The following is a 25,137-nucleotide window of genomic DNA, read 5'->3' as shown; positions in this document are numbered from 1 at the left end:
AAATATATGGCGAAAGCCAGCAGCATTTGCGTGAATTATCATGCATAAGAGTGGAAATAAAAGGAAAGCTAAGAGGATGCCGCAGCCTATGTGCGGCATTTATTTGCTTTTAGCCATGTCGACTGCGTCAGTTGTTGCAAAAGACGCGTCAAAATGACACGGAAGTGTAAAGGAATACACTGAAACGAACACAATTCCTCCGAGACAGCAAAAATACCCTGCTATGTTCCTTCCATTGGCCTGCCATACGGTACTTGTATTAAATCGACATACTCAGCAACTAGATGAAATCACTTCAGGACCAACGGCAACGAAAAAGAATCTGACTTTCCAGTTTTGATACAGCCACACTTGCTCTTTATCCGCTCAGTCCTTATTGGATTGTAGGAGCGTAACTTTTCGGTGGTGCATGTTCGGTTGCTATGGTGACAGCTACAGGTGTTCGGCTGCGATGGCGAAGTGGCTGAGGTGATGCGCTTGGTTGAACATGCGTATAATTGATAAAGGCTTTTGGATAAAAGCAATTTGGTCTCCATGTCGCTACTTTGGCAGCTTTACTGCCTTTCACATACGCTCACCTGCAATAGTCGTCGGACCTCTCAATTTGCTGCATACACCGGGAAGTCAGCAGCCGTTTACTGTATATAAAGCATTTGCGTATAGCCAGTTTTCATTCGGCCGCAAACATAACAAGCTTCAGCCTAACATAACACGCTTCAGCATAACAAGCTTCAGCCGCAAACATGAATATTCTGGCTTCAGTGGTATTTATTGGCCTTTATACTTTCTCACTTAACCTGAGCACTGCTTTCGCCGGGCCCAAAAATGCGCTGCAACGGGAGACCCCTGATGTTTTTAAGGTAAGTTAAATCGTGCTGTCTTTCCCAATACTTCGGTTTTGTATATCCAAACTGGCGTTTCCTCGCTCATTAAGAGATGCAGTTTTACCTTACATGTGGATAAAGCAGCCTGAAGTCGCTTGCGGGAAGTTGCTCGTTAAAATAAAAGCCACATTAGGAATTGTCTATATAAACGAGAACCCTTAAGGCAGACTATTCCACTTTATTAGAAATACGCGCAACTTGAATGAAATCGGGCTCCGTTTTCTTGCGTGCGGTGGCCGCTTTATGAATTCTGGGAATTTATTAAATGCTGAAATCACGCCACTCAACTTAAGGGGCGGTGCATTACAGAAAATACGCGCACTATAATATTTCCGTCGTTTGCGGCTGTTTACTTTTAAATTTCCTTTGTTTTATTAAGCAAGGTCATGTATAAAAGAAATATATCTTATTTGGCCTTTACAAAACAGGAGTTTTGAATGTCTCCTAGTAACAGATGTAAGCTCAGTACTTTCAAGCATGTGCGAAGTAGTGAAGATGCGCTAACATTCGGCGGAACCCTAGGAATTTTGCTGGACAAAGGTCCATGCTTTGTTGTTCCTGGCGCTTTTCCCGTAGTACAAGTGTTATTACTCTCCACCAACCGGGCGAATATCAGGATTTATATACCGTGCCCTATGCGCGAAAATTAGGACACTATACAAGCAAATCCGAACCAAACGATGAGCAATTAGTCAAAGAAGATACAGATAGGAAGACCACAAAAGTCAGATTTTAGCGTCCCTTGACTTCAGATGCGCCTGCACTGGAAAAATATCTGAAACAACCAAGCCTTGTCTAATCGCGCAATATTTCCTAGGAAACTGGGATAACCTTGCGTTATTCAGGGTGACAAAAAAAATGGCGTGAGCATAGCTATTGTTTTCTGACAATGCACTCTATGTTGTTAAGCGTGCTTGAAAAATAACTTTGCCGGGATGGAGGATTACAGAAAAAACCGTCGTTAAACTTAATACCGATGTGATTGTCATGATGGTTGCAAAGGGACCTTAACAACTTTGATATACCCATTCGAAGCACATCTCACCACTGATGCCAAACCTCTTGTTTTGAGGCTCTTCGCTGATTTTGTTAAGGTATTTTGGTTACAGAATTTATTAGTTTTTGTAAGGAAAATGGAGGGAAACTTATTTTTTTAAATACTGCTTTGCTGCCATCTGCGTTGTTTTGTACATTGTTCCCAGTACACGATAGTAACTTCAAAGTGCGATTAGCTACTGCCACTCAGTTTGGGCTGGCTTCAGCCCAAAGAAATTAAGACACACCCAAATACTGGAATACAATATGGAGCCAGTTGCCAACATGATCAATGTTACCCTCTGGAGAACCAAAAAACCACAATTAAAAAACAAACGGCTAAATCCTTGCGATTAGCGGATCAGAGCGCGCACATTGCTACGTATAAAGCCAGCAACGAATATTTGGAAAACAGATACTGCGAGGCGGACGCATGGTCAACAAACCCTTTGTAACAAACTATAAAAGATACTAAATATATTACGCGAAATACCGCAAAATTGGGATCACCTTTAAGCGTATACAGTCAAACCCGGTTATAGCGGACTGCAATATGCGCCACGATTTGTTCGATATACCCAACAGTTCGATATAGCCGAACCCGCCTATAACGACTGTATTGTTACGAGTTCGCAATACGCGGGAACCCTCTTGCCATCCCCGCATGTAGAAAGGAACAAAATAAAGTCTATCATTACCATACACAAAACAATCAATTTATTGCAAATAATAAAGCTACTTTCCACCTTAACACCTTAACTGCCTACTTCCAAATAAAGCGGTGATTTTTGTTTTCCCTTTCGTTTTGCCAGCGTCAACTAGCACAGCATTCTTTACACGAAACATTGTTTGCACCAGTTTGAGTCCGTGTCCTTCAATATCGAAGAAGTATTGGCGGAGGACATCGACGGCCGAAAGCACTTCATTAAGCGTCGGACGGCTTTCACTCGCGACATCCTCTGCCTCCTCGGTGCTCTTCATCAGAATTACGGCGGTGCTGCTGATGGTGCCCGCGTCCGAGAGGCTTACAAATCTTCGAAGGACACTCCTTTCGGCACAGCATCGGGAAGGTTGGCGAGCTGCCGTCTTGGTCCGGACTCATTCACTGGGCGGGTTCCATCCTGAGTTCCGCGCGTCGGAAACAGTTAAAGAAAGTGACGGCCGTCATGTCACTCCGTACAAGGCGCAATGTCTCAGTCACGCCCTTTGCTCAGTGGTCACGGCCAATCAACATCTCAATCGCCGCTCCAGGACCATGCGTTTTGACGGCTTTTCTAGGCACGCCGATTTCGATATATCACATGTGAAGTTCGTTATAATGAATATGCTTCGCGTGTATCCCCGTAACTGATTTATTTTTGTTCGATATATAGCACACTTCGCTGTATCCGGGTTCGTTATAGTCGGGTATGACTGTATATGTTTGTTGTTGCATGCACTAGATTGGCTCCTTGCATTTAGTGATCTTGTTTCCAGGAACTAAAAAACTCCTTGCAGATGTGGGTTTTCCACATTTTCTTCAAATTACAAATGGATGCCGTGTATTTGATTTATTGTTTTTATTATTCTTATGTTCAGCTGTTGCAATACTGTCTATCCTTAAAGGAGCCATGAACAGAAAAGACAAGTTTGGTTCATTCAAAATATTTCCTCTTTAGAATCATACTGACACCACTTTTAACATAAACAACGCTCAAATAAGCTACATATATAATTAGAAAAAAAGGGGATGGCCATGCGACCCACTAGATCATTTCCCGCAACAGAACCTATGATGTCATACCAGCTAGCTGTGCGATTGACTGAGGGCGGCAAGAGAAAACGCAAATTAGGCAGAGCTTATGAGCTTGCCGGACGAGCTATCTGCGCTGAAATTTAGGGCACATTCTTTTTAAAGCAGTAAGAATGGTGGGGCAAACCATGGAAGTTGCGAACTCACACGTAAATATACAAGTACCGATGCTTGCTGCTGTTGGTACTGCGCGCACTATACTTGGTTTACCGGCACAGGACTGCAGGGCTTTGGGGTTGTCTCAGACGACACTGGCCGATTAACGCAACCAACGGTGTCTTACGTGACGGTATTTGTCGAGCTAGTACTTTGTTTCACGAAACGAATATTTTCTCCCTGAACAAAAACAAGCCAAGTTTAAATACGGTCAAAAACAAACCAAAGGCAGAAAACGGTTTTCCATGGTATGGTGGCGCCATCGAGGCTCATTAACGGTAAAATGTCATTGCAGACCACGAAAACGCACGATTTAGCGGGGAGATCAAAATTTTAACTTAAATAACTAATTTATCAGTGATTAAAGCATCGCTTGCATTTGGACAAGCGCTGGGGGCGCTATAAAACACGAAATCTTTCGAATAATACAAACTTTTATTTTGTCTTCATGGCTCTTTTAAGAATACTTTTGACCCCCTCAGGTGGAGCCGTTCAACAATGCTCCATGTGACGCCATCTTCTCCGTTCAGAAACCCGAGCGCTAATCATCGTCATCCCCTCCTTTAAGTCATTGAAGGAGACTTCCAACCCTCCTGTTTGGAGCCAGAACTTCCGTTTCTTCGTTTCTCCGTTGATGATTTCTCTTCTTCTATTATGTTCACCCCCATTGATAGCCATTTCGTTCAATGGATGCTCCAACTGCCGTCCGTCATCCGCATTTTGTAACATTCACAAGCCTAACTGATTGACCTAATGCCAACTACTGTGCTTTCTTCGATTTTTTTCTAATCCATGGTGCCGTTTTAACAGCGACGCTGTTGCAGCTTGCCATAATGTGCGGCGCGTAACGCGTAACGCGTTAAAAATACCAAGAAAATGCCGAGAGCTCGTGAGCGCGTGCCTCATGGCGACCGCCGACAGTACACGGCACGCGCAGTGCCTTTGGTGAAAAATTGGCCGCGTATCTGCTCCCTTCGTTGCAAATGCCGTCAAAAGACGATAGTCTTTATCGGCTTTTGCGATGTAAATGCCTCCCTTCGCTTTCCCGCTCACCTCTCATGTTGTTCCTCTTGCGTCGCGCTCCTCCCAAGGTAAAGACGCCAAAGGTTTGCTTAAATAATTTTAAATTTCCCGCGTTCCACTGCTCCAAACCGGGTGTCTCGATGCGAACGCTGCCGTGCGGCGAAGACGCACGTTAATCGAGGCGCCCTACTTCAACGTTTATAGAACCGCGTTTCCCTACTCCACGTGCGTTGCAAGCAGAACGTGGAACCTATCTAGTGGGACCTTGCGTAACTGTTGCCGGTTGATTTCTTAAAATGGCGCCAGAAGCTATAGTGGCGCGGGCGACAGCAGGCGACGGCGGAGTGAATTATTTTTCTGCAGTTGATGTATTTAATTTCGCAAAAGTCAAGCATGTTTGATTTTTTATAAAGGAAGACTGCTAATATCACTTCTGTATTGATTTGTTGTCTCATATTTGCGTAATATTTTGTTCTTCTTCAACAATGTTGACAAGTATGAACATTACACCGGACATAGACGGGTAGATTTAGCTGTGACTATATAAGACTATTGCGCAGGCATTGTTTTGCTTTGGCCGGGTGGCTGAATCGAGTCACACACAGACAGACAGACGGACAGACAGACAGACAGACAGACAGAAATACAGACAGACCAAAATTTCTGGGTTTATGTAGCCCAAGAAAGACTATCGTCTTTAAAAAAATATCCAGCACTGTCGTCACGCGCTACCGGGCCTGTAAGGCTTGGCCTGAGGAACACGACGATATCGATGCATATGACCATGACTGCCACTACCACAGTAGAAAGCGATGACGGAACATGAAATAAAGTTTATAACTTGTACAGGTGCGTGGTGATGTGTCCTTCAGTGCTGACGTTGAAAGAAATCCTGCATCCTCGCTGTGGTCCAAGCCTTGCGCGGCTTAGTGCAAGCTTCGTCAGCTTTTTTATTATCCCAGAGTGTTATCTCTAGCATTCCTTTTTCTATGGCTGCCTCGTTGAGCCTACCGAAGCTTTCTTTCAAGGGGAGGATAAGTCCCCTCGAATTTAACGCTACGCAATGCTGAATTTAACAGAATGCGCCGCTACTTTTAACGCCAATAGTTTTTGCGGCTTCTTCAGTACAAAGTTTTTCGTTGTGTATCTGTCTGTCTGTCGCTCAATTCAGTGGTTCTGTCAAAAGGCAGAATAAAATTTTGAACGAGAAGTTCACAATGGTAAATTTTCTCAAACCACTAAGCCAGGAACACACTTCATATTTGTGAACACCGTTCAGCAAAACAGAATCATTGGGCATATTTAAGACAAACCTTCAATGCATATTGGTGACGATGATGATTGTGTGTAATGGCGCAGTGGCTTCAAGGCCAAAGAGCGCCAAAAAAAGTATGTTGTGTCTCAGGTGAGTTGTACGCTGCATGCTTTCGTTAAAAGATGGTTATGTAAAATTGGTGTATAGGGCGAATTATTGTCAGTAAAAAAGGGAATAAAACTAGTTGCGAGCGTAGAAAAAGATTTGGGCTAAAATCAGGGTGCCTCGGGGAGAGTTCTTCCCTATTGGTACTTGCAGTGTTGGGTTGAGTACAAGTGGGTGAATACTTGCTTTCTCGATACAAAATACTAATACACGCTGTGAAAACAATTTTTTGACCCGAAATTACAAAAAAAAAGCATTTGTGCCGTACCTAGGGTCGTGGCAGAAGTCCAATAGTTACGAAAGGTTCCACGACATCGCGCGTGAGCAGTGGAACGCGGGATAATGGAAGGACTTCAAGAATTAAAGACAGAGATAGTAACGCTTAAAAGAGACCTTTCTTCTGTAAAAGAGGACAACCGCCACCTCAAGGAGGAAAATAACCGCCTTGTAAAAGAATTGAAAGAAGTAAGGAGTCAGGTGGTTGACCTACAGCAGTACAGTAGGAACACAAATTTGGAAAAAAAGGCGTCCCTTCGACACAAGATGAGAATCTCCGAGAAACAATGCAGACCATTTGCTCTTCGCTGAAAGTGGATATCAAGGAAACAGACATCAAAGTTATACCCCGTGTCCCAATGAAAGATAAAACTAAATCAAATATCATTGTGAAGTTTGCCTCCCTGAAGGGCCGAAACTGTGTCCTACTAGCAGCCAAGAAATGCCGGCTAAATATATCTGTGCTAGGATTTGAGCAAAATGATCCCATCTTCATCAATAAACATCTTTGTCCTGCGAATAAGCTACTACTAGGAAAGGCTCTGGCAGCAAAGCGAGAGAAAAACTGGAAATATACTTGGGTTTCCGACGGCAAAATTTTAATTCAGAAAGCAGAAAAAACAAAAGTACTCCATGTGACATGCGCAGAAGACCTGATCAGAGTTGTTTAATCAGATGGCTTTTACCATTTACGAAATAGAGCAAGCTAGGCTTGCGTTTGATGATTTATCTATTCTACATTGCAACGTAAGAAGTATCCGTAAAAATTCCGATAATCTTCTGGCTTACCTGTCACAGATTTCTTTCCGATGTGACGTCATTGCCGTCACAGAAACATGGTTGAAGGTAGGGGAATCTGATTTTATATCAGGCTACAAAATGCTATCGCTGCGTAGGTGCAGCCGTACACGCGGTGGTGGCGTAGCGTTTTTTATCAAAGCTGGACTTGCCTTTTGCGCTTCTCAAGTTAAGAAACACAGCAGCGACGCAACTAAAGCCCTTTTCCTAAAGTTGCAGTGTGGCCTCATAATTGGTGTTATTTATCGTACGCCACATTCTAGAGTGCAAAAATTCGTTTCTGAAATGGAAACCATTTTGATGTCATATGCGACAACCAACAATCCTATCGTAGTCTGCGGTGATTTTAACATTGATCTTTTATCGGACAATTGTAGTTACTATGTCTTCCTTTTGCAGTCATTCAATTTAAAGATGTCATTAACTCCCCAACTCGAATTACCAATCAATCCGCATCTCTCATAGATCACAGGTTGTGCAACTTAGATATAAATTTGCGAGCCGGTGTATGCGATGTCGTTGCTGCCGATCATTGCCCAACATTTGTGTTCTTACCACAAGCCTGTATGAGACCGCCTTTTCAAAGTCACCCAAAGCGAACTACTCGTATTGATTATGTGAGCGTTAGAAAAGATAACTTTGTAAACCTGGGTAGTGACCATGTAAACATTGAATTTGAAAATTTTATTTCTTACATCACAAATGTTCTTACACAATCTACACGCGAATACGTCAAACATAATTATGAAGATCCTGTGTGCCCGTGGATAACTCGAGACATACTTGCTGTTCTGAAGAGTAAGGATTCGTACTACAACAGATGGAAAAGAAACATAACGAATGAGTATTACCGCAAGCAGTTTACGTATTACAGAAACAAGTCAGTAGCAATGATTAGAAAATCGAAAAAACTGTGTTACGCGAAAATTGTTACACAAAACAAAGATGACATCAAACAACTATGGAAGATTGTCAAAAACGTAATTGGAATAGATCGCCAAAATAAGGTCACACCCAGTAATATCTCCCCTCACGTTGCGAATAATTTTAACAATTACTTTATTAATGTTGGTTCTGATCTCACCCGGCAATTTCCTTTGCAGTTATCTACTACACCTGCACCCAGAACTGTATACAATAACTTCTGTTTCCATAAACTTTCTATGGAAGATGTAAGCTCCAGTGTCGGTAAAATGGCAGTAAATAAAGCATCGCGTCTTGATGGTATCCAGATGCGGGTTATAAAAGAAAGCATTGATATCATTGGTCCGTATTTATGTCACCTGCTCAACCATTCCCTTGAAAATAGCTGTTACCCTGATGTACTCAAAGTTGCAAAAGTGGTCCCCTTATACAAAGATGGAGATCCAAAGGAACCAGGTAGTTACAGGCCGATATCAGTACTGAGTGCACTGAACACTCTCTTCGAAAAAATAATTCCGCAACAGGTGAAATTTTTTTTAAGAAAATAATATTATTGCACATAATCAGCACGGTTTTGTAGAAAATAGATCTACTTCAACAGCCGTACTTACTTTATCACAAGCTCTTAATTCTGCGATGCATCAAAATACCATAGCTGTTGTTGTTTTCCTGGATATTAAAAAGGGATTTGACACGCTTTATCATCCCATCTTGCTGCAGAAATTAGGAAGTTATGGCTTTACAGAGAGCTCCCTTAAGTTCTTTCATAGCTATTTATCCTCCCGGAAGCAAAGGGTACTTATAAATGGCTTTTTGTCGGACGTTAAAGAGATAACTTGCGGTGTACCAAAGGGCTCCGTTATGGGTCCCATATTGTTTTCACTTTATATAAATGATCTCCCAAAGGCTATTCACTCCTCACAATTAATAATGTATGCAGATGATACCGCTGTTGTTGTTTCTGGAACACCTCTTCAGGTAATTCAAACCAAAATAACCAGTCAGCTGAAAAACTTGTCTTCTTGGTTTTTTGAAAACCTCTTAACACTTAATGTACACAAAACTAAGTGTCATTTTTAACTCTAGGTACAAGACCACCAACAACTCTTTTGCATTTACTCTCGGCAGCTGGTTAATACAGCAAGTCTCGCATTTCAAATACCTAGGAGTTACTTTTGACTCTCATTTACACTGGAAAGAACAAATTATTAGGGTATCCAAGAAACTAGCTTTTGGTTGCCACGCGCTCTTTAAGGCGAGATATTATTTTCCGTAAGATGTACGACGCTCCCTCTACTATGCTTTCTGTCATTCACATATCAGGTATTGTTGTGAATCTTCGGTGCGAACATATAAAACCTACCTATCGCCTTTACTTCGTATGCAAAAACGAGCATTGACTGCGTTGACCACTGATTCAAGTCTTTCCAGGAACAACGTTTTCCGGGATAATCACGTACTGTGAATTTAGTCCTTGCGCAACTACAAAATTTCGCTAGTGGTCAACAATATAACAAACACCAATTCTCCCTTTCCGTTAAGCCTTTTCACCTTACCCTATCGTAGTACAAGACAAGCCTCCAATTTCAATCTCAACCTTCCCAAATGTAACACTGTATATGGTGAACGCCTGATTGAGTTCAGTGGAGTCAAAATATGGAACGACCTTCCGATAGAGTTGAAAACAGCGAGAAATTTTAAAATGGCCGCTAAACAGCAATATAAGCCTAGTGGAATTTTATCCCAAACTCTTGCTATGTGAATCATCTTTTTAGTGTCATTATGTCTCTGTTGGATTTGTTGTGTCGATCCGTGAATGTGTAAAAGTCCAGTTGTATGATATGTAACCTTGTGTAAATCTCAATTTTTCTTGAGCCCTCCACGCTGTCCCTCTTAAGTGTTTGGAATTGCTTGTGAATTATTTGTAATTTTATATTGGACCGGCCACTAGACTTTGCAGCTATCGGCCCAAACAGTTTTCTGTACATACTTCGTGTTTTATGGAATAAAGATTCTCATTAAAAAAAAAGCTCCGCCGTTTTTATCGTGGGAGGATAGAGACGGGAAAGGAAGAGCGTGAGAGTGTGGCGGAAGAAAGAAAAGATGTGTTGATGTGGCAGGAGCGGCACAAGAGTACAACCGTCCTTCGATGACGTTTGCATAAAATTGAGCAGGTACGCGACCATTATTTTCTGTATTTAGTTCTTCAATAGTGTACATGTCTAACAGGAGACCAGGGCTAAAGGCGAAAACCACCTGACGGGTTCCCGGCCCCCTTTCCACGTTAATACATCAATTCTCTTAATACATTAAACAGTTCTATCACAGTAACTCGCAGCATAATGCAGAAAGGAAAACACTGAGACTGTGCACTTATCAGTTTCAACAAAGTAACAGAGGAAATACACAAACGTAAACCATAATAAACACACACAACAAAAGACGATAGTCTTTCTTGGGGTACTCATAGCGGAAACGTTTTGTCTGTTTGTCTCAGACTTTTGGCCTAAAGTTAAAGGAATACTCGAAAGATAGCTTTATATAGGCGCAACTTTTTAAACCCTCTTAATATAAAAACACTTCCTACTTGGCAATATTGTTCAGGAAAAAACAACATTGGGCACATTTGATGAATACATAAGAGGCATTTCCAGTTTTATTTTTATTAAATAGACAGGGATGCTCAATATTCGCTGTAACAAAAAATTCGCGTTGAAAGCAATTTTGACCCAAAAATGCAGGTACAGCACGCGAAAATTCTGGACCACGTGCTGGTGTTTCAAGTTGAACAGTAAATAAAGGTGCCAATAGACGGCGCGCGAGCACCTGATCGCGCTAAAGTTGAGATGACTTGATCAAACCTTCACGTTGTTTTGTTGGGACGACTGAAACGGGAGGGAAAGAGCGCGAGCGGTTGGCGGGAAAGCGGAGGGAGTCATTTACGTTACAGCGGCGCAGGGAAAGACTTGTCCTTCGGCAGCATTTGCAGCAAAGTGGGCAGATACACTGCGAATTTTTTTTACTATTGAAAGAGCCTTTTATTATATTCTATTCCTTCATTACCCTCGTGTCCTGTAGTGACTGGGAAAAAAAATTTGGTCAATTCTATATGATGATTACTAGTAAACGTTCGTACCCCTATGAAGCGCAATATTTTGATAAAAATTATCATTCTCACTCATCTACATCACATGTGGTTGTTGTTAACATCCTTTACAGCCTACCCTAACAAACGTGTACGTGAACGAATGCGGTTGCCTAATGGCCCCTGTTTTGTATTGGGCTTTACAGCTCATGTAATGGCTGTCAGCGTTTCAATGATTATACCAGTTTGAGTATTTCACTCATTTCGCCAATATGGGGCCAGTAATCGTACAGTTTTAAAATTCCGCCTCAGCCGCCCTGGGCTCACCAGCTCCCATCGAAACCTAAGTGGAAAAAAAAATTTTATTCAGATGTTCTGGTGCCCATGTGTGCGACTGATATTATTATACTTCAAAGCACATGTTCCCTTAAACCGTACATTCGTTCCGTTCGCGCTCGTTCCGTAATAAAGCTAGAGAAACTCGCAATAAAGTTTATGTGGGATGGCCTTTCGCTGTCATAAAGATGTTACCAAGTGACTAAAGCGGGCCTCATCGTACGTTCAGCGCTAGCAATGTTTTTTATATTCTATTTTTGCTTAAAAAAGAAAATAATTTTAAAAATATTTAAAGAATATTTTATAAGGAAAATTTATACGTATAATAATAATATCCATATATGTTACTGACACTGGTATGTTTGGAGAGTCTGCCTTGGCACACTCTCCAATACCACACCACGCAGGCCTTGAACTAAGGGCAGTTATGGGCCCTTGGTCGGACCCACGCCAGGCCGTACGGGCTACCAAAGCTCTGCTGGTGTTCTTGCGTAGTACTGGCCTGGAACAAGTGCTGTGATGAACTTAACTTCCAAACTCTGTGTATGTGCTTGAACACTTGTGTGCATTACCTCGTTATTTATTTATTTATTTATTTATTTATTTATTTATTTATTTATTTATTTATTTCAGTTCACATACTCTCATGTTCTCGTTCCCTCATATGGCGTAGCATGCTAAGCGATATGGCTCGGCTAACCTCGCTTTTACCATTAAATGCATTCTCTCTCTCTCTCAGACACTGGTATTAGTCAAACAATACAAATCTTACAAAATACAATGTGAAAACACGTTTCTGTTGTGTGTAAGGCCGTTTCTAATGCATCCCTTCACCCAGACGGCCAGATGAATAAAAGATCACCATGCACTAACCTACGAGTTCTATCACTAATCCAAATGTTGCGATTCTTTCATTTTAACTCTTCAAAACGACATTAGCAAACTGTAGATATAGTTTACTAAAAATTGCCGTTTGGTCTGAGAAATTTTGTATAGGAAGAAAGGAATCAACGTTGGGCACAGGTTGAAGACATGTGCATGTTTGAAAAGCGGTCACACCTAAGCTAAAAGAAACTTGTCCGGATGTGTGGTAGAAAATATATTATTTTACTCCTTCCTCAGTTACTTAAAAATTTGTAAGTTAGTGCAGTTGCGTTGGGGCATTTTTTCCCCCCACAAGTCTTCCTTTCATTTCAGTAGCATTTTCGTAGACTCATTACGCCAGCACAAATAAATGTCTTTTCCAGTTCTCATCTGCCGTTTAAGGTGTTTTCTTCGCGAGTGAAACAGAGAGTAGGTAATATTTCGCTATTTTTCAGCATCAACATATCTTCTGGGTGGTGCAATTATTTTTTCCTGGCTAAGAGAGCAATTGTATAGAAAAATTTGATTGAACGCATGCAAGTTTCATAACAAAAGCTCCATAGGCAAGCATTTCCTGTAGAGCATATTGGACGAAATAACATTCCATAGAGTGGGCGGTAGTAAATACCGCATATACTTTGTATCTAACGGCATAGAAACAGGTAATGACCTAAAATTAACATGGTACACTTTATTTCAGAGAGACTGATCGATACCACTGCTGTGCAACTTGTTCTCTCATTCAAAAGCCGTGGCATCATTATCGAATAACATTCATTTGTCACCTAACGCGTTAATATCGTTGCTTAGGAAGTAGCACTTGTCGCTGGCATCCTTTCAAGATTACGATTGTCCCATGCTACTAACCTTAAAATTACTCAAATAGAAGTCGCTCGTTCTGTTCCATTTCAAATACTGCTTTCTTGTCCGGCCAGCATAACCCTGGCTAATATTTTCAAACTTCAGTTCGTAGAAATATTGGAAGACAACCGTTGTCTTACGCACTACCGGTATTGCCTGATCCAACCCCTTAGTAGATTCCGTGCCTTATTTGTTATGTTTGCTGCGCTACAATGAAGGATACAAATGGCGATAACGCACAGTTCTTTTTAGATTGTACAGCTATGTACGGGTTGTTGCAAACCCCACAATTTGATTATTTCATGAACTGTTGAACTATATTGCCGTGACCGATGTGTTCTGCACAAGCACCTAATTACTTGTACAATCTTTGAATATTTCTCAAACATTCTTGTACTTTACGCAATCTTTCTGTATTATATATGTGTGTATCAAGGGGCACAGGCCCTGTCAAGCATCATCCGTGTGGCTTTCTATCTGCGCCACTGGAATTAATAACGCAAAGGCCGAGTAAAGCCCGCTTTGACTTGACGCGGTTCTTTTCTAAGGATGCTCATTGATAAGCGAAGTCGTTCGTCTGCGTTCAGAGATTTGTAGGATACAAGTTTAGGGATGGGTCATCAGCGCCAGTGTTTTGCCTCCCAGCTGTTCGACATTTTCGACTACGTTGTGGCCATCTTCGACCAGGACGACGACGGGGACCTCGACTGCCTAACGAACGTGCGAACCTATTTAAACAAGGACATTCCTTATTCTACCTACGTTTGGATGCTCAAGGACCAAGACGGCAAAAACAGGTAATCACGGGAACAACAGAGAAACCCGCAACAGTAATATTTTCTAGACAGGCCAAATAGGTTCCAAATGTAATCGATACAAGGAAGCTTACTTTTTAAGGGATAAGTCGAAAAAGTGCGTTTGCGTTGCGCTTTTTATTGCAACCAAGTTTAACATATTCCGCCATCTTTTCCCATCTGCAGGGCAACAAAGATACGTCATCAGAACGCTCTTTCCATGATGAAGGCTGGCAGTACGCGTTTACGCAACTTGTTAATCGGTCAGCCTGTGCGCAATGCCAGATGAGTGTGCGGACGGTAGAAAGGTCTCTGAAAAATAATGAAAATATATAGTCTTTCTCGGCGCATTCTTCCTCACTGTTGCGCAGATACCCCACGTCTCCAAGTGATAGCCCTCATTAATGTGGTTCCGGATAATATATGTAGACGGCCCTGTTCACAGCCAAAAATTCCTTTGGTCCAAGCCCGCAGGCACAGCCTCACATAGAGTGAGAGAAGTTGCTTTCTTATATTCTCAAACTTCCGTCATGGTGGCTGCGGTAGCAGACGACTATCGTCTCGAGGAAGCGAGGAATGGGGGTGGGGGTTGTATATCCAAATATACATTGGTGGCGTTTCGTTGACAGTATTAGGCGTACGCTTTCCCAAGGGTGATTTAAACCTGAAACCAGGTGGCATTTATGGTGCTGTGTATGGTATTGCGTTGACAGCAAGCTCCCCAGAACTACAGCAAGTTAGCCCTTTACCCTTTACTAGAAGGTGTACAATTTTGAAGGGGAACGATTTGATGGGACTCAAGAGGCGCGGGTTCATATATGTTGCAAGACGGTCTACATCCTTACGGAGGCTCTGAAAGGTTTATCTCCAGACTATGAGCCGTTCTGTAGTGTTAGTTACCGACTCCAAAGAGAGACTACAGAGAAAAAAGCCATGCCGCAGTGGTTCGCTTAAAGAGGCAGGATGGCAGCGCTTATAGAAAAGTAGAAATGCATTTCCGGAGTCTCTGCCGGGGGAATGGGTGAAATGGCGTTTTCGTGTGCTTGATTACTTTTCAAATAGGAAACGATAGGACCAAATCAGTACGGTCCAATTGTGTGTTGTCTAAGCTTGCTCGTTCTAAAAAAAAAACTGTGTTCATTTCAGTACACCGGAGCCGATAATTTTTAAAGTACCAGAAGAAGTACTACTGCGTAGCACACGAAGTGGGACAGGCGCGAATATCCAAGCGTGCACGTAAACTCCTGATCTTGTTTTTCGGTCGTTGGTTCCCAAAGGCCATTCCAGGTATTCTGCCTGAGAAAGACAACAGCGCTAATATTGGCAATACATATACACAATGTAATTTTTATAGCCAACTCAAAACAGTGACTCGTTCATTTGATATTGAATAAAATATTATCTAGTAAACTTCTCTACGTACTTTAGTTTCCAGGTCACTGTTGCTTGACTCTCTCTGACAAAGTAAATTTTAAGCAAAACATAAAATAGAAAACATTGTTTTCGCGTGACAAGGTAGAAGCCTGATGTAACTTACTGTCACAAAAATCAACGCCGAATTTATGGTTCCTTCATCGAAAATTATTCAAAGATGCATTGCTGGACACTTAGAAATGCGTGAGAAACTTTCTCTTACCTCAAGAACATGACGCTCTGCCTCATGAGGACGCCTTCCTCTGGTGCCAGGAGACCGCACGGCTGTGTTTCTCGAGCGTCGCACACCGCATCCTCCGTTCTTTGCATGCTAAGCGCCCCAATGTTCACGTTTGCCCACTTTACCAGTTGCATTGGCGGCCTTCCACTCCTTTTTCACACGACAATGTTGCATTTCGCTGCTGGCGTTCAGATTCCATGTTCTTTTGTCGCCCACACATCTGTACTAGCACTACACCCCAGGTCATGGCGTGTACAAGGGGTAACGGGACGCTTTGGGTAGCCGGATGATAGGCGCACAGGGCAAAATACCAAGACTGCACTATAGCAACAAACGGGGCCCCTCATACCGCCACTGGTATCGTTTTGCCGCCTCATGGCGTCATTTCGCGAACTCTACTTCAAGGCAGCTCGAAACAACCTTCATGCGCCCGTTGGTATAGTAATCTCTACACTCTCCCTATGTATTTTGTAAAGGGGATTCTTAAACCCTTCTGCTATTTTGGGTTTGATATCGTAGATGCCGTAAAAGGCCGCCGATGCGTAAATTGCCGTGAAACGAAGGTCTTGATATTCTTAAGTCCACCGTGGGCTGGCGCCACATGTCATGAGTGCTTGAAGGAGAAAGCCCTGGTCATTACTGTAACACCCGTATTTCATACGCAATACCATGAAAAATAAACATAAAAAACTATTGAACGTTACGAGGAGTTTGGGGTGGCAATCGGCTGACCTTCCTCCGGTTCGTTTCCAATCCTCAACCTCAACAAGATATCGCCGTTCAATCCTATAACGGCATGAAAATATACGGGCGTCGACACAAATACTGCTGTATAAATCTGCCGTAGCTACGTGTATTGTATCTCTAAAATTCTAACGTTTCATAGCCCGTCTTGTATTATTTTTACGGGACAGCCTTTTTAATTCACCGAAACCCAAAATATGGTTCACCAGTGATTTGCATCATGTCTCATTATTCGTACGCGTATTTGCTTTATAAGTAGATATCTTAAAAGCTTACTTCGCAAGACTGCAGTTTCGGCCCAGTTACGTTGATATATTACACGACAAGTCTACAGGTTTGCATAGATGTGTGCCTTACCCCCCAATGACACCATGTTTTGTGCCTACATGACAGCTGGATTTTTGTAGTTCTTACATGCGTCTAATACTCCACCAACATATGTGAAAGCCAATGTGACCACCTTTAAATCGTATTTACATCCCTCGACAATTACGCCGAACAACCTCATTTCTGTTTTTTCTATGAAATAACACGGGCTTTGCGGGTTGGTGTCTTCTCCATACGCGTTGATCATTGTTATCGTCATTAAGGGTCTTGAGAATGCATGCAAATATGCGTTATTAGCTTGTTGCTCCAGACTACTACACAGCGAAGCTGTCTGTGTTGTCATAATATTCCCGATGCAAAATAAATAAGTACCTTGGCCACTTTCCAAACGTCTTCAGCAGTGTTTAAAAATGTTCCAGAGATCATCTTCAACCACCGGTACTAGGCCGAAATGTGACCTAATAAACGATAGTAGGTCTAGAATGCAGCTTTGAGGGAAAATGCAAAAAAATTATTTATTGCCATGCCTTAGGGAAAATGTCCAATTCAGTCACGGAAACGTACAGTTTATTTATTTATTATTTATTCAGGCACCCCTAGAGCCCCCCGCCGGAGGGTATTATCAAACAAATAAAACATGAATGGGTGCTAACAAACTCACAAGTTGGAGTTAAAAAAGCAATAACTATCTACCAAAACAAGTTGGAGACGCAATTCTTCCTCCAACGCAAAGTTGAGACTAAAGCCCATGCATAAAGGCCAGAGAAAAAGCTGATTGGGAAAAAATTGTTTTTAAACACAATGACACGCATAAACCGTTTCTTAAGCCAGAATATTTAAAAGCAGTCCTGCAGTTGATGAAAACCGTCTGCCTTCAGGAATGCTTTACCAGGTGAAAGGCATAAACATCCTTCGGTGTTAGCAGGGAGGAATCAGTGTTCAGCATCTGATTATAACTTCACAGCGCTGACAAAGATCTCTGCTCAGGAAGAGCCGGAAGTTTGTGGGGGGGGGGGGGGGGGGGGAGTTGTAAATACTGCAAGACATAAAGGAAGGCTGACGTAAGTGTTCACTCGTGAAACTGTGTGTTGACTGCTGAGCCCTTTCGAACAGGGAAGGGATCCACTTGGAGAAACACTAGGGAAGGTTTTACAGGACGAGCACCCGGTCGACGATACAACTCGCTAGAGCAAGCGATTACGTCGGAGGGGAATATGGTCCTAATTGGCCGCGGTTATAATCCCGCGTTTCACAGCATCACACCGGACCTGAATTGCCTGAAAAAAAAACACAGCCCCCACATAGCTTGTGCCAGGATACTTCCCAAACGGGTATTTCTCGGTGTTACATTACAAAAAGGTGCTTTAGAAGAGTACCTCGCACTCTGAAAATATACTTGAGTAACCCGTAGCACTTAAAGACTAGCATGCCGTAACCATTTATTATTGCTCTTTCAGAAAGAACGCGACCATGCATATGTTTGCTGGACGTTCAAAGGACGAGTCTATTTTTTTCTGGGACGGTAAGAACGACTCATTCGCTAATCTATGCGGAAGTGAATAGAATACACATGTAACGAATGCTATGCGGAAGTGAATAGAATACACATGTAACGAATGCCAATTTTCACTACTTCGATATCATATCCCCGGGGCGAAAAGCCTACAGGCTGAGTAAACAGTCTGAAAAATATTGCATTCGAGTTCTAATTCAGTGTTTCAAGACCAGATGCAAATACTCGATCTGAAAGTTACTCTAGTCTCGCCAAGTTATTGTTATACGCTAAAACATGCTTGTGCAGCGAGATAATTTCAAAACAGCGCTTAAAAACATGCTAGCTCGATTAACGTGGCGGACACATTTGAGTGAAAATTGGATCCCTAAGTTCCCGTTAACTTTGTGACTGCGAAATAAGACCGTACACATGTTGGCGCTGGTCTTACCGTGGCATTTCAACTTGAGCCGTGCAATTATGTAACACCTGGATGGAGCCATATCCCGAAGGGGTAATGCAGACAAAATTCAAGTTTGGTTGCTTCGAAAGAGTGTCTTGCTAGAATAATACTGACCCCACCTTTAAAGCAAATTTACCTGCAATAAGCTATATAATTAGGCAAAAAGAGAATGTCCCTGCGACCCACTACCTCATTTCCCGCACTAGAAACTATGATGTATCATGGGCAGCTGTGCGATTGGCGGAAGCCGGTAAAAGCAAAAGCCAGTTACGCTGGGCATATTACCTTGCAGAACGAGCTATTCCAGCTTAAATTTGACACATATTTATTCTATATATAGCATTATGAATGGCGGGGTAAACAATGAAATTTACGAAAGTACACGTAAACAAACAAGCACCAGTGCGTACCGCTTGTCGTACTGTGCGCACTGCTCTTATTTTCACTGCACAGCAGTCCTGCGCTTTGGGGTTATCTCACACGACACTGGCCGATTGGCCCAAGTGAAATTGTCTTACGTGACCCTGTTTGTCGAGCATGCCCAATGTTTCACGAAACGATTACTACCCACTGTAACAAAAACAAGTCACGTGCAAGTACGGTCACAAACAAAGCGAGGGCGGACAGCCGTTTTGACGGTATGGTGGAGCCATCTAGGCGTGCTGACGGTAAACAAAACGTTCTGCAGTTCGCTGCAGAATAAACAGCGCACTAACATTCGCTTCAACACATGTTCTAGATATATCATCGCAGACGTCAAAAAACACCATTTAGCGGGAGAATCACACTTCTGGCTGAAATTCATTACTTTCGCAGTAAATAAAGCATCGTTTGCTGCCGGAAAAGCGGGGGTAGCAATGTAAAACACCAAATCATTCAAATAAAGCAAATTTGTATTTTGTCGGCATGGCCACGTTAAGAGAGACGCCTCACCTATTGCGACGCCTGTTTCTGGGCATCCGGCAGTGGTTGTATCTCATTTGCGTGCACAAAAAAATCAATCCCCCTTTCTCATAACGACAACAATGGTTGATACGCCCAGCGTTCTCGTGAGGGATCTGTTCGCTGTTGTTGGCGTTGTCAGGGCGCACAGAGTTTCGATGACGGGGCGGTGGCCATCAGTGAGGCCAAGAGAGGCTCATCTTAAATGCTGCTTCACCCGTGCCGGAATGATAAAATGCGATGTACTTTGGCTCCATAAGGCGAGAGACTCAGGTTCAGTTCAGACACCTGTAAGAGTTTTAAAGACGATTGTTTTGTATTAGACACTTAACGAAGACATTTTGGTCTGTATATCAGTGTCTGTCTGACCTTCGGTTCTTGCGCCCGTCCAAAAGTAAGCAGTAATTGTTGAACGAGACGCTGATGTAGGCAAAGTATGTCCGAACTACTAAATCGAGTGGCATTGTTTACATTTGTCAATATTGCTGAGCAAAAAGAAAAGATTAGGCGTATTTCAGACAAGACATCAATGCATAAGTGATATTTGCAGTTTCTAAATTAAAAAGAATGCGAGGGTGCATGATTTTTGCCGAAGCAAAAAAAAAATCAGGCCTTAAAAAATGTGCTGTTTTTACACTACAGAAAGCGTTCGGTGCTTCTCTTCGTGGCATCGTTCAAAGTTCACAAGAGACTGTTGTGCGCGTGCGCTTCCAACCCAGTGTAGTACGGTGTCTTTTGTTTTCATTTCAAGTGGAAACGCTGGTCGCATTCAGTGTTTGGCGATACGCGTCACTGTCTTGTCTAACATGCCTCGCTCGCCCACGCTTCGGAGGCGAAAGGTAAGTGTGAAGAGTGCGTTGCTCGCTGTGCGCCGAAATGAGCGCTGACATATCCTGCTCGTCTCGCTGACAAACTCCTGCCATAGATATTCCATTGCGTACTTGTATTTTCTGCCGAAAACCTGCAGTTGGTTGGTAACTAAAAATGGGCACACCAAAACGGGGAGGAATAGAGATGGGAAATAATCTATTTGAATAAAGTGGAACAAGAGGTCACCTTGCACACGTACTAAACCACGTACTCAAGGGGAAAAACGCGTGAAGAAATTGGCACGATTGTGGGTTTGATAAAAAAGAACAAAACTAAACTATGTGTTTCTATACGCGTTCAATTGGTTGGCACAAACACAAACCGAAATTTCTTTTTTAGACGGGCAAACGACATCACCTTTAAAACTACGATATCACAATCCCGTTGCAATGAGTCTTTTGTCAGAGTTTCAGACGGAGGTGAAAAACAATGCGTACGAGTCAATAAATCTTTGTCACAGCCAGGCATATAGAGCAAAACCCGCATTACCCCCACCGTCCGAAGCCGAACAGTGTGCCAACGAGATGTATTGAGCACAAATTGTGGCCCCTAACGCCAAGCGCTCAATGCTACCACCCTTGTCGCATGAAGCAAAGGAAAAGACAGGGTAATACACCTGGGATGGACGCACACGCGCACAGCGGTATCTCGACACTAGAGTGCAAAAGTCAGATCGCGCCGCGATGTATTTTGTTACGCGCTCGCGTGCCCCGACTTGTTTTGCCGGCGGGTGTCCGTTGCAGGGTAGGCAGAAGGATCGTTGTCGATGACATTGGCAACGCATTGAGAGGATAGGCCGCCATGTTTTGTTCTATGAGCCTCTTCAAGTGCCTTCGGTTATCATCATCATCGTTTTGTGAAATTCATTGTGTAAAGCTTGCTTTCCTTTAGTGCGTTTTGGCGCAATGTCGAACATCATCAGTGAGGCAAACAGATGCTTTGATTGAAAAATTAATAGTAACAATGCACGAGCTTGAACGTTTTTGGCAGCTTGTGGCATCACCACAGTCGGGAGGGACGGCGCACACTTGAACGATGGCGAAATACTTGGCACAAGAAAACACATAACTACACGGGTGATCTGGAGACACGCGGGTGATCTCGGAAACAAATCACCCCACGTGTGGGCGAGCGAAAAAGGGAAAGAGCCTAAGAGCAAAAAAGGAGAAAGAGTTACGTGTGTCGGTGGGAGAAGACTTTTTGTGAAGCAAGCACAAGCGTCGCATTTTATTTATTGATGTGCTGTTCAAGGTTTTCTATAACATCATACATTTACCAGAAGCGATATGTCTGACCACGGCTGCTCTGGACGCGCTCGCGAACTATGCCAGACCAGCCGTGCTCCAATGCACACGATCAAGAACCTCGTTTACGCTCTTTGTCCGCGTGAACTGGATGAACAACATACACGAGGCAACCATTTTGACAAAGTTAAAAATTAACCCTGCACTTTTACTTTTTGTATGAAAAAACATAAAAGAGGTGTCTTCGTATTTAAGATATTTTGTTTTTCACGTTGAATAAAGCTTGACTCACTGTCTTTATACGGACATATTTCAGATAACCCCAAGGAAAACGTAGCAAAATTTATTTATACCGACTACAAGGACTGTGTAGTAGTGAGAGTTCCCTACAACGACATCGAACGTGAGTTATCAGGTTTTCTCAAAACGACGATTCGCTTCGTTGAAGTGACTTACCTATGCTGAAATTATTTGTTGGCGGAACAATTATAGAATCTCTTCAAATTTTCGGCGTGAGCATTGTATAAGCTGCGTGTCAGCGAGAGTAAAACAGCTTAAACAATAAAAGTGAGAGTTATTCAACGAATAAAATATCATTGAAAGTATAATTTTGCTAGTAAATTGTAAATAAAATAATTTTAGTGTGTTAGGTGCCAGTGCATTTTTGTATACTTAATACCATCTGACGCCTGCTGTTGCCTCGAAGAAGTAATGGTAAGCTAAAAAAGAGAGGGAAGTGATAAACAGTCCAAATAACTATACGAATTTAAACTACACAAAACCAATCCCGAATGGAAGCGAATACAAAGCACAGCGACCGCTCAAAACTTTGTTGAATGAACGAGAAATATACGGGGAAGCGTTCTCACTATACGGAACTTAACGAATCTTCATGCGATTCACTCTTATTTCTCCTTTAGGAATTGACGGTTGAACCCACATTTCCTTAAACCATGCCCATCGAGATACTCTTTGTTCTGTATTATTATCCCGCATGTATTCGCTTGGAGCACTCTAAACATGTGTTCCTTGCTTGCAACATTACTCATACATAAGCAAATGTAACAAGCTACACCAGAAACGTACAAATGTTATGTTTTACCTGTGTACTAGTCCAAAGAGCTGCCCGATGTTGTGACAAAAGAATATTTTGTCCTGCATACCTTATGTTCTGGTATGCCAGCTTTTGTTACCTTCGGGCCATATGGTGGTATGTAAATTGCTGTTTCCTATCAACGCAGAATGCATTCTGTGGGTCACAGACGAAGTCAAGAGCAACATACCGGAGCACTGTATTGATCAATATGACGACATCTGCCCTGTTCCAAGCTGGGAATTCGACGAAGCGACCTGCGGCGGCAGAGAATAGCTTAATGGTTCAGTTGTCTACGTTTTGACGTTGGGATGTCAAATTTATTGTCCATTTCTTCCTATTTTATTGAATAAACGCGCTAGCAAATTTAGGTGTTCGGTTAATGTGTTTCGAAAACATTGTTATCTAATATAGAAGACTAGTTTGTTAGTTACTAGTTAGCTAGCTTTCCATGATTTCCAATAATTTCAATAATTCGAACAGTACGTAGTGACTGGACAAGTTGTAGTAACTTTTATAGTGCTGCGTAACGTTCCGGACTCTAAATAAAGAGAACTTTTGACACACATCGATCAGAAGTTTCAAACACCACCACCAGTATGAAGGGCGGCTCAGCCCACCCTGATCCACAATACCACCAAACCAGTGACTTCAACTACGAGCCTCCACCGCATATCTACGTAAACAGAATTACTCAAAATAGCCCAACCTGCCTCCAATGGCTCCTACAGGTGGGAAACCACTACTCCTATCTTCCACTGGAATTCGCATAACATGACAACATCGCAATACGTCGCTGCGCGTATTCAGAAGAATCTATTTCAATGTCCAAACACCGCCCAGCTGCAAAAGACGGACTTCGTAGCCATTGGGAAGGTTTTTCATAACTTAGGTTAGTGCACCGTCTCCAACAGCCTTTTATAAACTGACCATGCCTACGCAACAATAATAGGGGCTTCTTCTCAAACCACACTGCGTGCTCTATACAACCCAAAAACCAACCTCCCCTACCATTTGCAATGCGCGTTGTTCACGCGGAATTTTCCCATTTGTACCAACCCTGTTGAATGTCAAGACCGGCTCTCTAAATTACCCCCTTTATTGATCTAAGCCAAGCCCAGAAAAGTGAGCTTAATAACAAAATGTGCATAACTCCTCTCAGCTGTACGAGTATTGCCTCACGAGGTCATACATGATGTATGTTTTTCTCACGGTATGCGCCTTTCGATTTTTTTCTCTTATTCCTACCTCTGAAGTACCGCCTATTAACGAACGAGCGAGAAGGCGTAATCATTCTGCAACGGCACGAGGCCCTGGCTTGACTTTGGCTGAGCTTGGAGGTCGCGTTCACGAAATGAGACAATTTCTGGGTTTGTACTTGGAGTAATTGAGCTTTCGCTCTAAAAGGAGCCTGTCATTAATGCAGGCGTAAGTTTCATAAAAAAACCGCAAAATGTGGCCAAGAAGATTAGTGCTCATGGAGCCACTTGTTTCTACCTAGATTGCCAGCTGTGATTTCTTGTACTCGGTCCTTTGTGGTCTCCTAAACGTGGTCTTGCAGGCCCCCTAGTATATGAGGCAGGAATTTTGATGAGCTGGGTTACTATGAATTCTGTGACCAAGTTGGGCGTTTTTAAGCCGATCCAGTTGATGTGCTCTTGAACTTTGGTGGCTTCCAGAGCCCGGGAACGGAGTAAAAACAAGAAAAGAGTGGGAATAATGATTGGTAGGGTGGCAAGATGACATGAGAAGCACTTGCTGCAGCCTCAGTTACTAGCATCTGGTGCTGGAGAGGAAACTCCGCTGCCGCTGGTATCGCATTATGCCGTATTCAGCTGCGCATTTCGGCCGCAATCCGGTCGCCGTAATTTCGTCGATCAGAGGCCACCATCCTTTGCTTTGCTGTCGCATACACGAGATATCGTATTCCGCTTTCGTTTTTATTGTAACATTGCGTGAGATGTCTCCCACTTCCACCGTAAGGCGTGTTCTTCCTTTTTATAAATTCTTTTTTCGTGAACCTGACAAATTTCAAAACGTAGTCGAGTAGGCTAGCCCTG

The 25,137-nt window shown here is 42.7% G+C and overlaps 1 protein-coding gene across 1 annotated transcript; it reads left to right on the top strand.

Moving 5' to 3' along the window:
- Positions 1–622: 622 nt before the first annotated feature.
- On the top strand, positions 623–23,447 carry LOC144169056 (uncharacterized). Its single transcript, XM_077698055.1, has 5 exons — positions 623–860; positions 14,100–14,251; positions 18,431–18,495; positions 22,301–22,387; positions 23,226–23,447. The coding sequence occupies exons 1-5, from the start codon at positions 744–746 to the stop codon at positions 23,351–23,353; spliced, it is 549 nt and encodes a 182-aa protein (XP_077554181.1). The 5' UTR covers positions 623–743; the 3' UTR covers positions 23,354–23,447.
- The last annotated feature ends 1,690 nt before the right edge of the window (positions 23,448–25,137 follow it).

This window comes from Haemaphysalis longicornis, unplaced genomic scaffold (assembly GCF_048455015.1).
Source record: "Haemaphysalis longicornis isolate Haplotype H1 unplaced genomic scaffold, Haemaphysalis longicornis Haplotype H1 scaffold_2, whole genome shotgun sequence".
Lineage (NCBI taxonomy): Eukaryota > Metazoa > Arthropoda > Arachnida > Ixodida > Ixodidae > Haemaphysalis > Haemaphysalis longicornis.
This window is presented reverse-complemented; position numbering and strand designations above follow the sequence as displayed.

Coding starts and splice junctions, on each gene's coding strand:
- LOC144169056 (XM_077698055.1), top strand. CDS start 744: ATGAATATTCTGGCTTCAGTGGTATTTATTGGCCTTTATACTTTCTCA. Junction 861..14,099: donor AGACCCCTGATGTTTTTAAG/GTAAGTTAAATC, acceptor TTTGCCTCCCAG/CTGTTCGACATTTTCGACTA. Junction 18,496..22,300: donor GTCTATTTTTTTCTGGGACG/GTAAGAACGACT, acceptor GACATATTTCAG/ATAACCCCAAGGAAAACGTA.